The 15,880-nt window shown below is 36.5% G+C and overlaps 1 protein-coding gene across 1 annotated transcript; it reads right to left on the bottom strand.

Moving 5' to 3' along the window:
• Nucleotides 1-6,222: 6,222 nt before the first annotated feature.
• On the bottom strand, nt 6,223-6,733 carry LOC121795405 (dehydrin HIRD11). The gene is made up of 2 exons (XM_042193932.1): nt 6,447-6,733; nt 6,223-6,345 (listed from the first exon to the last, which is right to left on the bottom strand). Exon 1 carries the CDS (start codon nt 6,706-6,708, stop codon nt 6,451-6,453), a length of 258 nt encoding a protein of 85 aa, XP_042049866.1. The 5' UTR covers nt 6,709-6,733; the 3' UTR covers nt 6,223-6,345; nt 6,447-6,450.
• Between the last annotated feature and the right edge of the window lie 9,147 nt (nt 6,734-15,880).

Raw genomic sequence — 15,880 nt, 5'->3', positions numbered from 1 at the left:
ATTCGAATCTAAACTTCGAGCCAAATCGCTACTTGAAGGTGTTCTGCAAGAGAAATTGCGCATGAAAATTGTGGAGTTTGAAGCCTTGAAGTTACAACTGGGCATGAAAACTGAAGAGTGTGACGCATTGGCACTAACAATTGGTAAAACGGCAACAACTTTCCGACAGTTAAAAATCACAATCTTGTTCTTATGCATTGTAATTTTTCTACTGTTATAACAAAGCTATGTCGTTATCTTCTGATGTTGATTGATTACGCTTTGTTTTCATCTATGCCTGAAATCACGAATGAGGTTACACAACTATGACTGAAATCTCAAACTATGTACACAAATGAATACAAACCGAGGAAGTACTCTATCAAATGCCTGATGTTGATTGATTACGTTTTGTTTTCATCTATGCCTGAAATCACGAATGTAGTTACTCAACTATGACTGAAATCACAAACCATGTACATAAATGAATACAAACCGACGAAGTACTCTATCAAATGCCACCAAAAGATGTCATGATATCATTTCCACCAAAATACTAGAGTAATTTGTTACAAACTAGTTTGTAACATACATAACATACATATCATATCATCACTGCCACCAAAATATAACAACTCGTCGTTAACATACACATCATATCAACACTACCACAAAATATTTTTCACCCATCCCAAACAAACACAAAGTTTTTAGAGTAAGTAAGGCCCGTCAATCTTGATCACCTCGGCGGCCACATCTCTGAGGCTGAGTCCTGGTCCGAGTGCTTGGTCCCGGATCCGAAACATTAGGCTGCAACAATTAATAGTATCGTAAGTATATATGACAAAGCACTGTGTACAAGTAGAGAATATAGTTACAGATGCTTATTGCATAGTACCTCTTGGCGTCGGCGATTGTTTGACGATTCAGGCAAAGTACTCTCACCACGTTCACGCGACCCGTTGTGCTGCGAAGTCTCCCCAACCTGAGAACGGACATCTGTCCGAGGATCATTTCTGCTTGTCCTCCTATTATGACCTTCTTGACCGCACCGATGACATTTCATCACGAAGGTTCGACGCAATGACTCACCTCCGTCCGCATGAAGACGAATCTAGGGTTCCTCACGTCTCAGTTTCTTCGGCCTACCACGCTGTCGCTTTGACCTCGGGGGCGCCAGTTCCACCGCACCATCAGAAGTAGTCTTGGGCCAATTGTCCACCCCATTGATTGGGTAAAGGACATTCTCGTACAGCATGATCATTGTTGACTTCAAATAATAGCAGGAAACGAATCGCGTCACCTCGTCGTCATTCTTGTTGATTGTTGCGATAGCATGAGTGTACGGGATTCCGGTTAGCTGCCACAATATGCAGGAGCATGTAAAATTGCGCATGTTGACAACATATTGGCCAAACGGCCCAGTTACTTGGTACGAAGACTGTCCGTTCCATGTAGCCCTCCATGATGAAGCCCGTGCGTACCACTTATCCACAAGCTCCTTGATAACAGGAGAGACTGCGTGATCGTAGCTTTTGATTCACTGGCCTTTGATCTGAATCCTTTCCATTTGAGTTGTTCGAATGTCCTCCAACATGCTGATAATTGCTTTCTCTCGAGCCAATGCAATCTTCGAATTGAATGTCTCACAAATGTTGCTGAGGAGCACATCACTACAAGTGTGTGGAAAGAAAAATGCCTTGACCCACTTTTCTTTGGGAGCAACTCCAGAAAGCCACTGATGTGCTTGGGGATATTGCCGTATCTTCAGCCCAAAATCTTCATCGACACACTGCCGTATAGCTGCAAGTGGAATGTGAGGGTTGGCTTTGATCTTCTCCATATAACGCTCACCTAGCCACTTTGCCGCCAGCCACTTCGAATCCAACACCTGAAAGCATGTGTGCACGTGATTGCGTTGCATATTCATCACCACGTAATCCTGACCGTTGTGTTTTTCGTGCTTCCTCAAGTACACATACCACTCACAGCCTTGCCCTTTACAAATCGCACGAAGTTTGTCGCTGTCATTTCTTTTCACTTGCACCCGCCTTCTGGTCATTATTGCGTAATGCCTCAACACGTTATAGAAGAAATCTCTATGCTTAAAAACATCACCAGGCTTCCACAACGGAAGCTCATTACTCATGAGCTTGAACGGGGTAAACTTTATGCCTATTTTCTTCAAACCCTCCAAATCCTCAAGGTCATCAATATCTTGTAGCTCGTCCACAAATTTTTCCTCGAAAAGTGGGTTATCTGTCATGTTCCTCTTGTCCACATAAGGTGAATACTTCCTCCGCCGTTTATCCCCTGACACCCCTGACCCCGGCTGGTCTTCGCCATCACCCGGCTGGTCTTCGCCATCACCCGGCTGGTCTTCGCTTTCACCAGGCTGGTCTACATTCTCTGGCTCATGTCTCGCATGTTCTTGTTGGAAAATGGATTCGTAATATGAGGTGAAAAGCTGCTCATCCTGGCACATGTGTGCCAACGAGATAAAATGGTCCATCTCATCGTCTTCATCATCAGTCGGCGGTCCCTCGTTATGGAGATGGCAGCCGTCCGGAACGTACTCAAACGATGGAATGTATACCTCCTCTTGAGGTTCTACTTCCGGTCCACCCTGTACTTCGGGTCTAGCTTGCACTTCCGGTCCACCCTGCACTTCAGGCCAATCATGCACTTCATGTCCAACATGTTCCACACCACGTTCAAGTCCGGACAATAACAATTCATCCGGAATCTTCTCGACAATGGGAACTTCCGACTGCAGTTGACATTGAATTTCGTCTGACAAATCCAGGGTCGGGTTGTACACACTGTCTTCAACATGTTGAACATCTTGACTATGAATAAATTGCCCCATTTGATTTAACATAAAATCACAAATGAACACCATACATATAAACATAAATCACAACTCTAGTACAAAGGTGTGCACTAACCTCTGCCTCTGCCACGCTATCAGGGTCTACAATTGCTTCATTTTCATGCTGCCCAATCTGACCACAAGATGAATCACATATGAATACCAAACATAAATGACAAATCACAAACATAGTCCACAGTGGTGTACTAACCTCTGCAGGGTCTACAACTGCTTCAACCTCAACATCAGGTTGTATAACGTGTTCGCCATGTCTAACTTGTTCAACTCCATCTTCTACCTCAACCGCAGGTTGTATATTTGCAACAAAGGGGTGAATTGGAGTAGGCAATGATTGCCCAGTAGGAGGTCTTGACATGGGGTGAATTGGGGTTGGGACATCTTGCACCACAACAGCTTCGCATGCATGGACCTCTCCTTGTCCAATAACTCCATCGACTGCATCATTCTCTTCAACCTCCACCACAACAGCTTCTGCTTGTTTTGCACTACATGATGCAAATGCATCCATCAAATTCTTACGTGCTGACTCTTCTTCCCTCTTCCATTCGCGACGTTTGTCTTCTAAATTTTTGGTCAAATACTCTTCAAACTCGACATCCCTAGGGTACCACTCAAACATCAATAATGGTGCCGTTGGTTTCCTCTGCTCCTCGTGCTGATGTTTCTTCCTTTTCGGTTTACGCTTCAGCACAATTGGTTCCGATTCGTCAATCTCTTCAATGACCACCGTGGGTTTTTTACAAGCTTTCACAAATTTTAGAAACTCCTCCGCTTCTTCCTTTCGCTTCTTGAGCAAGGCGGCCGCCTATGTCATCTCCATGAGATAAATGTGAACTAGCTTTGTACTAGTAGCCGCGACTTCGAGAAAAGGGGCCAGATGTGGATCGTCAGTAATGGGCAGCAATGGACCTCCTATGTCCACGCCCATACAGCCAGCACTGTACCTTGGATGAACGTAATAGAACTCACAGATGGTTTTCCTGTCGTACCTCAACCGCAACACCATACTGGAAAGATCTAAGAGCTCGAATTGGCGAATATTGCAAAAGTCAAAGAATGTCAATTGCCCCCCAACATACTTCTTCTGTCCATTGATTTCGAAGATTGGCCATCCGTGATGAAAAGCGATGGAAAACATCCCGACACGGTCCCCTGTTAGGGTTTGTAGAGTTAGAAAAATTCCAAATTTAAACCAACAAATTTCACATATAAAGTCCTAAATCACAGTCAAAATAATTTTCCAAACGCGACGACATCAAAACAATTTCACAAAACAACCAATTTTCGGAGCCCTAAATCACATTCAAAATCACTTGCTTTGAATTTTAAATTTGAACTTACTATATTCTTCTTCCGGGACAAAGAAATCCAGAAGAGGATCGCGAATGCTTCATGTTTCTAGGTCTACGTCGATTATCTCCGGTCCTCGACCCCTTCTACCGTATCTAGGTGATGCCGAAGGTGATGGTGACGAAGACGATGGCGTTGGCGGCTTCTTTTTGTGCCTTTAAGAACTACGGGCGGAGGACGCTCCAACGGAACTTCGTCTCCGTTTTGGAGGCATTGATGAAAATGGCATGAAAGGCAGCGGCGTTTTCCGAGAATGAGTAGAAAAATGTGGTGAGATAGGGTTATGCCAGACGGAAATGATGAAGTGAAAGTGGATTGGAGGGAAATAGGAAAGAGAAACAACCGGCTACGTGTTTTGTAATTCACAAAATTTTGGAAATTTCAATGCAGGTCATCTGAAGCGGCGTCTATACAGTGGGAAGATAAGAGAGGACAAAAGACATGATGTTTCTGTCACATCAATTGCTTTCGCCGTCTCGTCAACAGTACATGCAGCAGGTGATGCAGTGGCGGCCATACAAAAGGGCGACTTTGCCCTTTCAAGCCCTGAGGGTGTTATGGTCTGAAAAAATACGGTTTGTGATTATATATTTTGTTAGATACCTGTGATGGGATTTTTAAATGTTAGGGATCTCTACTGTTACAAGGCGAAAAGTTAGGGTCCTTTTGTGCAGTTCACTCTTTTTTGAATGTAAATACACGAAGTTCGTACTTTTCTGATTTTTCCCCTAAATGAAAAATCAAAACTTATATGGCAAAGTAAAGCTTATATGGCAGTCAAAACTACGTCGTTTTGATTTTAGTAATTTAAAATAAATTAAAAAAATTTCCACCTCGCTTCTCAATCCCTTTCTCTTTCTCTCTACCATATTTATCTTCTTCAGCTACTACACCCGCAGCAACAATTTGTCCCTTCCTCCACCACTCAAACACCATCTGCAACTTTGTTCTACTCAAACAAAATAATGGCGTGCTTTGGTGTTGTTCTTTCTTAAGAAACCCCCCAATTACATACATAAAAAAAAGTCAAATAAAAACATAAATCCTATACACTTAGATCCATCTAATAATTTATTCACATTTCAAGAATCCATATTACAGTTTGAAGTTAAATCCAAACAGCATCTGTTCAAGACAAAACTTAATAATCATCGAATCAATTCTACGGCAAAGGAAAGAAGATGGATGTTTGAGTTTGAAAAGAAGACTAAAGGTAGAAAGAAAGAAAAGCGGAGAGAAAGGTGAGATGGAATTTCCATTTTTTAATATTTTATTTGATAAAATCAAAATGACATCATTTTGATTGCCACATAGGCTTCAATTTGCCCTATAAGTTTTGTTTTTTAATTTTGGGGAAAAATCAAAAAAGTACAAAGTTTGTATATTTACATTCAAAAGATAAAGTTTTTGAGAAAAAACAGAAAATATTGAAAGTTAGTGTATTTATAGGCAAATAACCCTTTCTATAATTAGTTTAATGATGAGGGGAAGGATCGGAAAAAAACACCACCAAATGTTATGCATAAAACGCCATAGTTTTTGCATAAATGATACTCCTACTATCAATTTCTGACTAATAATCTCAGTAACAATATTGTTCTTAATTGTTGTGATTTTGTTATTATTAATCTCTTTCCTTCCTCTTTGATGCACATCATTTGATGATGTCTTGTTTCTCCCCACAACAAGGGAAAATATAAGTTCACACCAAAATTATATTCATTTTGTTCCAATTAAGTTGGGTCAAAGTAAATAATGAAATCAAATAACAGTAATTGGATATTTTGTTTTTTAATTGAAAAATGAAATAACTCAAAGGTGGTTTTGATTTAGAGCCACAGTTTTACGTAGGACTCCGTAGTATTTGTTGGTACAATAAAACGTGAGTCTAAAAATTTTATGAAGTACTTAGGTGAAGTTATTAAAAATGAAAAACAAAGTAAAATATCTTTAAAAAAATGAAATGGGGTGATAAATAAAAACAGCAAATAGAAGCAACATAGAGAATAACAATAATATTCAAAATTCCAAATTACAATAATTAAGCAATACGGTACAGCATCATCCAATCCAGGTCAATGCAATGCGCACACTCCTTTCTCCCTTTTATTTTCTTCTCATATCTGCAAATCACAGAAAAACAAAAATCCACACAAACAATTAATCGAAACCTAGAAATACAATAATAGAGTGAATGTATATAGATGGAGGATTAGAGAAGTACGAAATCAATCGCTGTCGCTGCTGTCATGGCCGTCGCCGTGCTTCTTCTTATCCTTCTTGTCCTTCTTCTGCTTCTTCTTCTTCTTGCCGTCGTCGCCTTGGCCTCCGTGGATCTTGTCTTTGATCTTATCCACAAGGCCTTCCTTGTGGTGATCTCCAGATCCGTGGCCGTGTTCGCTGTTCTTCACCTCCTCGTGCTTCTCACCTTCCTTCTTGCCTCCCATACCCAACTTCTCTTCGATCTTGTGAATTATCCCTGCCATTTTCGTATTGGTTGTTGATGACTGAATTGTGAATTATCCCTGCCATTTTATACACGAGACGAGAGGACTTGTAATTAATTAGCTAATTAATTGTTAGATACTTAGTGGTGGCCCACGCTGTGGCATAAGGCCATCCACAACGCTGTCTATATACCGTCTCTTAAACCGTCTCTTAACTACTATTTGAGCACTATTTGAGGGCCCCACTGTCCTTTTTTCCTCCATCTCTTAACTAAGAGACGGAACCTGCAACGCTCCGTCTCTTAACCGTCTCTATACCGTCTCTTAATTACTATTCATTCAATTTAATTTATAATTTTTTTTAAAACCCAATTCAATTTAAACAAACACACTTTATTAAAATTAAAACAATATTACAACTTAACATTAAAAAAAACGAAGACATAATTAAAATTCTAAAAAAATAAAAATGACATAATTTAATCTTCTCCGCCAAAGTTTTCCCAAATGTGCTCAATTAGATCCTCTTGGAGTTGGGTGTGGGCGCTAGAGTCGCGTGTCCTTGCCCGAATAGCCAACCGTTCTTGTATAGATGGATGCGCTCCACTTCGCGGCGGACTACTTGCGGTTGAGCTTCCGGGGGATTCGGGGTCGAACCAATTTCCGGCATCGGGTCCTTCGTCTCGGACAATCATGTTGTGCAAGATTTTGCACGTATACATGATGTCGACCTTGCTCTCCATGAACCACGAACGAGCCGGGGCTTTGATGATGTTGAAGCGCGCTTGGAGAACCCCGAACGCCCTCTCCACATCCTTGCGCGCAGCCTCCTGCTTCTGCGCAAAAAGAGCCTGCTTTGGGTTCGCTGGCCTGCCGCACGTCTTCACGAAGGTCGGCCACTTCGGGTAGATGCCGTCGGCGAGATAGTACCCCATTTTATACCGCCGGTTGTTGGCGACGAAGTTGATGGCCGGCGCTTTACCATCCAAAACTTCGGTAAAGAGGTCGGACTGTTGGAGCACGTTTACGTCGTTGTTCGAGCCAGGGACCCCGAAGTACGCGTGCCAGATCCAAAGTCGGTAGTCGGCAACGGCCTCGAGTACAACGGTTGGGTGGGTGCCTTTGTGGCCGCTCGTGTAGGAACCCCTCCAAGCCACCGGGCAATTCTTCCATTGCCAGTGCATGCAATCGACACTGCCAAGCATCCCGGGGAATCCGTGCACTTGTTCGTGCAGGTTGAGGAGGAACTGACAATCCTCCGTGGTTGGCCTCCGGAGAAATTCGTCACTGAAGGCTGCCCGGACGCCTCTGCAGAAGTTGAGCAAGCACAAGCGCCCAGTGCTGTCTCCGATGTGCAGGTATTCGTCGAATATGTCGGCCGTTTGTCCAGTCGCAAGCTGCCGGATGGCTGCAGTACATTTCTGCAGCGTCGTGTGGCTGGGACGACCGACCGCGTCGAACCCTTCTCGGAAGAACTCCTCCCTGGCCGCCAAAGTATTCGCTATGTGGAGAAATAGCGGTTTCCGCATGCGGAAACGGCGACGGAAATAGGTATCTCCCCAAATCGGGTTATCGCAGAAGTAGTCGCGTACTAACCGTGCGGCGGCTTCCTCCCGGTTCCGATTGATGTACTTCCGGGAGCGTCGTGGGGGTGGTGCGGCTTCCTCCGCCTCTCGTCGTCGATCTTCTTCGAGTGATTGTTCCATTAATTGGCGCATTTGCTCAAAAGGATCCATTTGTTTGAGTTGATTGAAGATGGAAATTGGAGTGATAGAGAGGATTTGAGAGGAATAGATGTGTGTTTGTGTTTGAAATGAGTATGGAATAGAATTATTTATAGAGTAAAAAAATTAAAAATTTAAAAAATGAAAATAAATATTTAACGGTAATATTACCGTTTGAAAAAATTTTTTTTATTAAAAATCGATTTTTTTAAAAAAAAATGAATTATTGCGTCATCAGTGACGACGCCCACTCGCGGGCCAGCGAGTGGGCGTCACGCACGCATGGGGACGTGCCACGTGTCCCTGGCGCGTGGCGAGACATCTCGTCTCGTGTCTCGCCGAGACGAGCTACGCGACGAGACGGGCGCGAGCTGGAGACGAGATGGGCGCTGCAATGCGTCTCGCGGGGGTCTCGTCTCTCCGAGACGAGACGCGAGCCCGGCGCGAGACGCGTTGTGGATGGTCTAAATAGTGGGCGGGTGGGTGCGATGCCATGCCTCGATATTCACTAAAAAGAAATTACTACTAGTAGACTAGTAGCTGATTAATACAGGTCGAGATTTGATAATACTATATTTCTATATCAATAATTAATGACATTGTATTATATGCAGAGTCTATCCACAAATAATTATCGTGCTAATTTTGGAAGGCTAATTAAAGTATTATCTCAAAATTTATTATGAGATCAAACTTCAAAATGAATTGTGATAGAGGATCTCATTCCTGAATGGGGCTTCAACAAGAAGTCTACATAAATGAAATCGGAGAATATAGTACCTGTTGGACATATATTCATTATTTTCTCTTTTACTTCTCCTTCCGTCCCAAAATAAGCAAGTTATATTCTTTTTTGGGATGTCCCACTATAAGTGTGAGTCATTTTTCTTTTCATCAAAAATCCTTTCCACCTACTTTATTCGCTCTTTACTTCTCTATTTTTCCTCTTTCATCCAGAAGAAATGTTTAGCTTATCTTGGGACGGAGGGAGTATATTTAAGAGAATAAAGCTAAATGTTAAGTTTTTTAGGGGTAATTACAATATATATACAAAATGCTTCATCAATGTTTCAAATTAGTAAAAAAAGTTTTAAGTTGGCATACATCATATAAAAAGTTTGATTAGTGTTTCAAATTAGTACATTCCGTCAAAAATCACTAACACCGTTAGTTTTTCTTATTTTTCATCCCATTCACTGTAATAATTTCGAGTTCTTCACTTATTTCTAGATGAAGCATTTTAAGAAAAATCTGCAGGCATATGTAGAAGCAAGCTTTGCATAGATCATTGCAATTTGCAAACAACCTAAAACAATAGCAATATTGAAATATTAAATGATGTAGAGTTGGAAGCTCAAGAGAAAAGAAGCACTGAAATGAGGCTCGAAGCAAGCCCTGATTGGCTGTTCATTCCTCTACTGATCTTGATTTAGAATCACTAAAACTTTCTAACTACTTGAATCCATATCTCTAGTATGTTTAGAATGAAAGAAGAAGACAAAAGGATTTCCTCAACATATCTCTCTGAATCATTGGCTTCTATCTTCTTGAAGTTGTGGTCATTCTGGACCTCCGAATGTATGATTGTGATGGTATTTAGTGGCAGTAAATACAGTGCTAAGGTATGTGGACAAGCATATAATGATCCAAAACGAGATAGAGCAGTTTTAGTCCAACATGCAAGAGATTTACTAGGTATTCTAGGATTCCAAATTCATGCTAATAGAGACTTAAACTTATGCCAATAGTTTCCTAATCATTCTCCACCTCTAGTTTACATTCCCCTTTTATTTCCATCTCTTTTAAACATTTTCTAGTTTACATTTCGTAGGGCATAATTTCAGAAAAAATAGGATGAAAATATAAGAAAAAGTAACGGTGATAGTGATTTTGACGGAATGTATTAATTTAAAATAATAATCAAACTTTTTATATAATATATGTTAACTTAAAATTTTTTTTGCTAATTTGAAATATTGGTGAAACATTTTGTAGGTACATTGTAATTACCCCAGCTTTTTACTTTCTTTTGGTAAGAAGATTGCAATAAAGCACGAAGGCATCGGTATTGCTTCTTTTTTGGCGTTGTATATGTGTGACCCTCATTTTGGACACGCATTTTGCCGACATTTCACAATTTTCGTCGTGCGCGACACTCCTTTCGCCTCATGTAGTATGCTTCCACTTTCACTTTGCTAGGGTAATAGTCTAGAAATACGAAAATAGAAAATGATTTGCTATGAAATATGATTATTTGAAGAGAAAAAAATAATCTAATTGATGAATGATTTGTACACTTACTTCGTCTATTAAAATAATTTAATTAATGGATGATTTTGTATTTTTATATAAAATTAGTAAAGTATGAAATAGAAAAAATTAAATAGATAAAATAGAAGAAGAAAAAAGAAAATATAAATAAAGTAAGAGAGAAAGTTAAAATATAAATAGTAAATTGAGAGCAACTTTTTCAGTTTTTACCAATTATGATGACATACGAAAACAGAAAGATGAAACATATTTTTGTGGATGGAAAGAATAATGCTTTACATATATATAATGGTGATCAATTGTTAATTATCTTAAAATGAGAACTTAAGAATTTATCCGTTGATAACACAAAATATATCAGTTGCTAATTTTCAATTCAACCGATACAACTGATATGCTTTGTACTAACCTCAGTAATATGTTTTATATTATCAACTAATTAATTCTCAAATTTTTACTTTAAATAGTTCTCAGTTTATCATCTCTACCCACACATAAAACGAGAGAGTGGTTAAAAAAACTCTAATTTTATTACAAACTAGTATCACGCCCGTGCGATGCACGGGTCATTTTAATTTCTTCATATTTATTTCATTATGCGAAATAAAATTTGTGAAATGATAAACAAAAGAATATTCGACGTCCTCTTACTTCCAATCACATTAACCCCACATGGCCACAAGAGTGCGTTTAAATGCTAACTTTTCTTTAAAATGTCAATACGATCACATTAAAATTTCAACACATATTTGTGTTGACATTTTAATAAACTGTCTTGACATTTAAATATCAGACTTAAAATTAAAAAGCATTTTAATTCTGTGAAAATATGAATTAACCGTTGAGTTATAACTGCAGGAGCAAGTTTACGTTGCAATAATTTAAGATTGCACTGGTGAGACACTTCCTAGTCGAGCTTCATTTCATTGCAATATAGTGACCCTATACACTAAAAACCCAAACCTTGAAACCTAAATCATAAACCCTTAACTTTAAAATATACTCATCATGACCAACAAATGAGCCAGATATCAATAAAATTCTGCCTCTGCCACAGTTCAATTTTACTTTGTTGATCACTTATTCAAAATATACTCATCATGACCAACAAATGAGTCAAATATCAATAAAATTCTCCCTCCGTTCCAGTTCAATTGTACTTTGTTGATCACTTATTCTATTTTGGGGGTTTTAGATATGTATTTGATATCTTACATTGGGTCAGCCTACTTGATAATCCTTACTGATAGTGGAGGTTTTTTACCTGAATCTTGTCTGTAAATTTGTTTATATGCTCATATCAGCTTTTGGCTTGTCATTTTAAATAATATTTAACGTTTGATATTTCAATATTTAACGTTTGATATTTTAAATAATAATACTAATAATATTGTAACTGAAGAAATCTTTTAAATAAATTTACTATCACTTCTAATATTTAACGTTTGATATTTCAATAGCCATTTATGTTATTTGATTTAAAAACCTTTTCATTTTAAAAATTTAAATCCTAAACCCTAAACTCTAAACATATATCATAACAATTGGGAAAACATTTGACTTTCCTCACTAAGACATAGCAGTATTTTATAGCAATTATATGCACGACCCATTGTATTTCCTTCAAAATTATATTATGAAATTATTATGAAAAGTAAGAATATAAAAATAATCATTCATTAAATATAACCTATAAACAGTGAATAAAATATTTTTTATATCTAATGCAAAAACTACAAACACGACAATATATAATCAAGAACACGTGTACTTCAATAGTGAAACAACGTTACTAAGAAATATGTGTCTCATTTATTTTTTTGGTACTAACTTCACATTATCGATTAATTCATTGAAATGGAAAATGATATAATTGTACAAAATCTAAAACTAAGAAAATGTATAAGAATTTAAAAAAAAACATAAAACTCAATCAATTTGACATTTAAATAACGCAAATACATACTCCGATATATTTTGACTATACTACTTTTGGATCTCTATTACAACTTTAAAAAGATCATGAAAAATCATGATCCCTAACTCATATATAGTGTACACTTTATTGTTTTATTTGCAAGTGAGTGAGAATGAGTTTGTGGAAAAATCATGATCCCTAAATTACTTAATAAAATAAATAGAATAGTGGTTATAATTTGTGTATCAATATTTATCATGTAAATAGATATCAAGGCAATTAACCGAATACCCACTCCTCTCATAAAACGATACCGGCAAGTCAATACAATTCATCTCAACTTTTTTCTCCTTTTCTTTCACTGTTTCATTTATGGTTCATATATTGAATTGGAGTACACATGAAAATTCCATTTTCATTTCATCATCACTTACCAAGAATCATTTCATAGTAATCATTTGCCACACTTTATTTGCAATCATCATTTGCATGTAATCAATCTTTTCAATTATATTCATAATTTTTATTTGCACAAAAGCGTTATCACAATGTCACACATTTATTTAGCTTTTAATCGCAATTACTTTTTTTTTAATCGCAATTACTTTACATTTATACTTTGCGCCAATTAGTCAGGATCTTATTGCCACTCTAGCATTTTGAGGTGATTTTCAATTAACTAATTTTGAATTCTTTGTTTTTGTTCTCATAATTTCAACCGCCCCCTATTTTAGGGCGTATCATTATTTTCCCATTTAAATTCTCAGTTTCGTTATTTGATTCCCATTTAAATTCTCTAATTTTGTTCTCATAATTTCAACCGCCCCCTATTTTAGGGCGTATCTTAAATTAAACAATTTTTAATTATTGTATAATCGTTACATTTTTTATTAATGACTTCCTTTTTAATGGTTGTCTGAATTAAATAAATTTAATTAGTGTATAACTGTTCAAAAATGTTGATTGGCCATTGAATCTTTCAAAATATTCACGTAAACTAATTATCTTGTCAATAAAAACCAATGACATTAATTACGAAGCAATCTTAATTATGTTATTAACAATGTTGAAATTCTAATCTTATACTTATGTTTGATTTAATTACATTGTTCATCAATCCTTTTAATTATTAACATTCAATAATTTCACTAATAGAAAAAAATCGATTGACAATAAAAAAAATTAATCAACTTCATTAATAAGATCTATATCAGAATGCAACCAAAAAATGAAGAAATCGATAAAAAAATATTAGAGTTCAGAATCATTTATGCTCATGCAGCTCTTGCCCACCGCCCATCAGCCTCCATCTATCTCCAATAGCTTTCATCTTTTCCACTCATCGTCTCCAATACTTTTATCGTCATGCGTCGACACCATCTTCTCCATCAGGTTAGTATGCTCTCATATGTAGATGAGAACTTCAAACAAAAGTCAACTAAATACCCCATATTACAATTCGATAAATATTTCATTCATGAACAATGCAAATACAACTTTGCGTTTTGTACTATAAAATTTTATAGATTACTTACCAATTTCAAAACCAAATTTGGCAAGGGGAATGCTTCCATGATTTCAACATTTGATTGATAAAGTTGTGGTTTGTAGATCACTAAAAGAGATTAGTTCCATTTCCATAGTTTCAACCATCCTCTTTGGTAAGAACACAACAACAAATATTAGTAACATAATAATCACACAAAAATAATGCATAAAGTGGTTAAAGATAAAAAGATATTGTTGACAAAGAGGAAGAACCATACCGAAATATTATTTTTTGTAGAAAATTCAGTGATGCAATAGATTATAGGTGAGGGTAATATGAAAGTGGATAATAAGCTAGCAATGACACAAATATATAGACAAAAAATATAGGGAGTTTATAGTGTGTTATAATTTTCATTAAATTATTATTAACACAATTACTAATAATGTGTAATAATGTGGCTGTTATAAAGTTAATCTCTAGTTCGTGTAACCCCAATTCCATGGCGGATTGATATGTGGTGCTTATTATTGAAATTTTGAAATTAAATCATAATTATTAAAAATTTGCAACTGCCAAAATTTTTTAAACCTCTATGAAGAAATTGCATGCCACATTTATCACTCTAATTAGTGTAACCGCCTATTCTATTTTTATGGACGAAATATTATTAGTGTAAGATTGAGATGAATTGATTCAAATGATGATTATGATTGGTGAATTGTAACAGCTATATTAAATAATTGAATTAATTTTTTATGGACCAACCAAAATATCTAACGTTTACAATATAATCCAAAACTTATATATATTTACAATTAAGGTTAAAAATTTTCCACTTCCACTCTCCTAAATTATTAATTTATTATAACAACAATAAAAACCGTACACATTATAATCTCAAACCAAAATTTTTAATTCCTAAAATGCCCCCAAAACTCAACTTTTATATATGTATAGATGTTCATGAAAATCTTTATAGTTATCAATTCTAATAAAGAATATGTTTTGATTTTAACCAACCCCCGTAATATAATAATTTTAGCAAATATAACTGGCATATGTTGTTGTACTTACTAGAGTTTTAAATTACCAGTGAAGGTTATTAAGCCCACTTAAACATAATTTGGAGTTTTGAGTCTTTTATCACGATATTACTACGGAGTAGGAGTAATAGTATTATTTTATTGCAATTCAATCCACAGAAACATTAGTGCGTTAAGCCCAATTAAACTAAATCAATTAGGCTACATTACAGATTTATGGCTGAAATATTTTGGATTGAGCCATTTATTAATTAGGATAAACCTAAGTTTAGATTTTAGCTAATTAATCAATTTTATTTAGTTAAATTAGTTACTTTTGTTCATGAGAACAATAATTTTTATACATTAGAATAATACTCATTCCCATAAGAATATGCACTCTTTCCTTTTTAGTCTGTCCTACAAGAATATACACTTTTCAATTTTAGAAAGTACTTTATCTCTAATGAGATGACACGCATTCTCCACTAACAATACTTTAATTTCTTTTTCTCTCTACCTCTCTCGTACTTTACTAATTTTACATTAAAACTCGTGCCAAACCCAAAGTTCATATTCTTTGGGGACGGAGGGAGTACTCCATATGTATCAGCAGTAACTTTTATTCATAAAAAATGTAAACTTTTATTAGTAAGAACAATAACTTTTATTTGTTAAAATTATATTCTTATAACAATAACTTTTACTTATAAGGACATAACTTTTAATAATTAGAACATCAACTTTTGTTTATTCAAAGAATAATTTTATTTACTAGAGCAAT

Source organism: Salvia splendens, chromosome 3, assembly GCF_004379255.2.
Source record: "Salvia splendens isolate huo1 chromosome 3, SspV2, whole genome shotgun sequence".
Taxonomy (NCBI): domain Eukaryota; kingdom Viridiplantae; phylum Streptophyta; class Magnoliopsida; order Lamiales; family Lamiaceae; genus Salvia; species Salvia splendens.
This window is presented reverse-complemented; position numbering and strand designations above follow the sequence as displayed.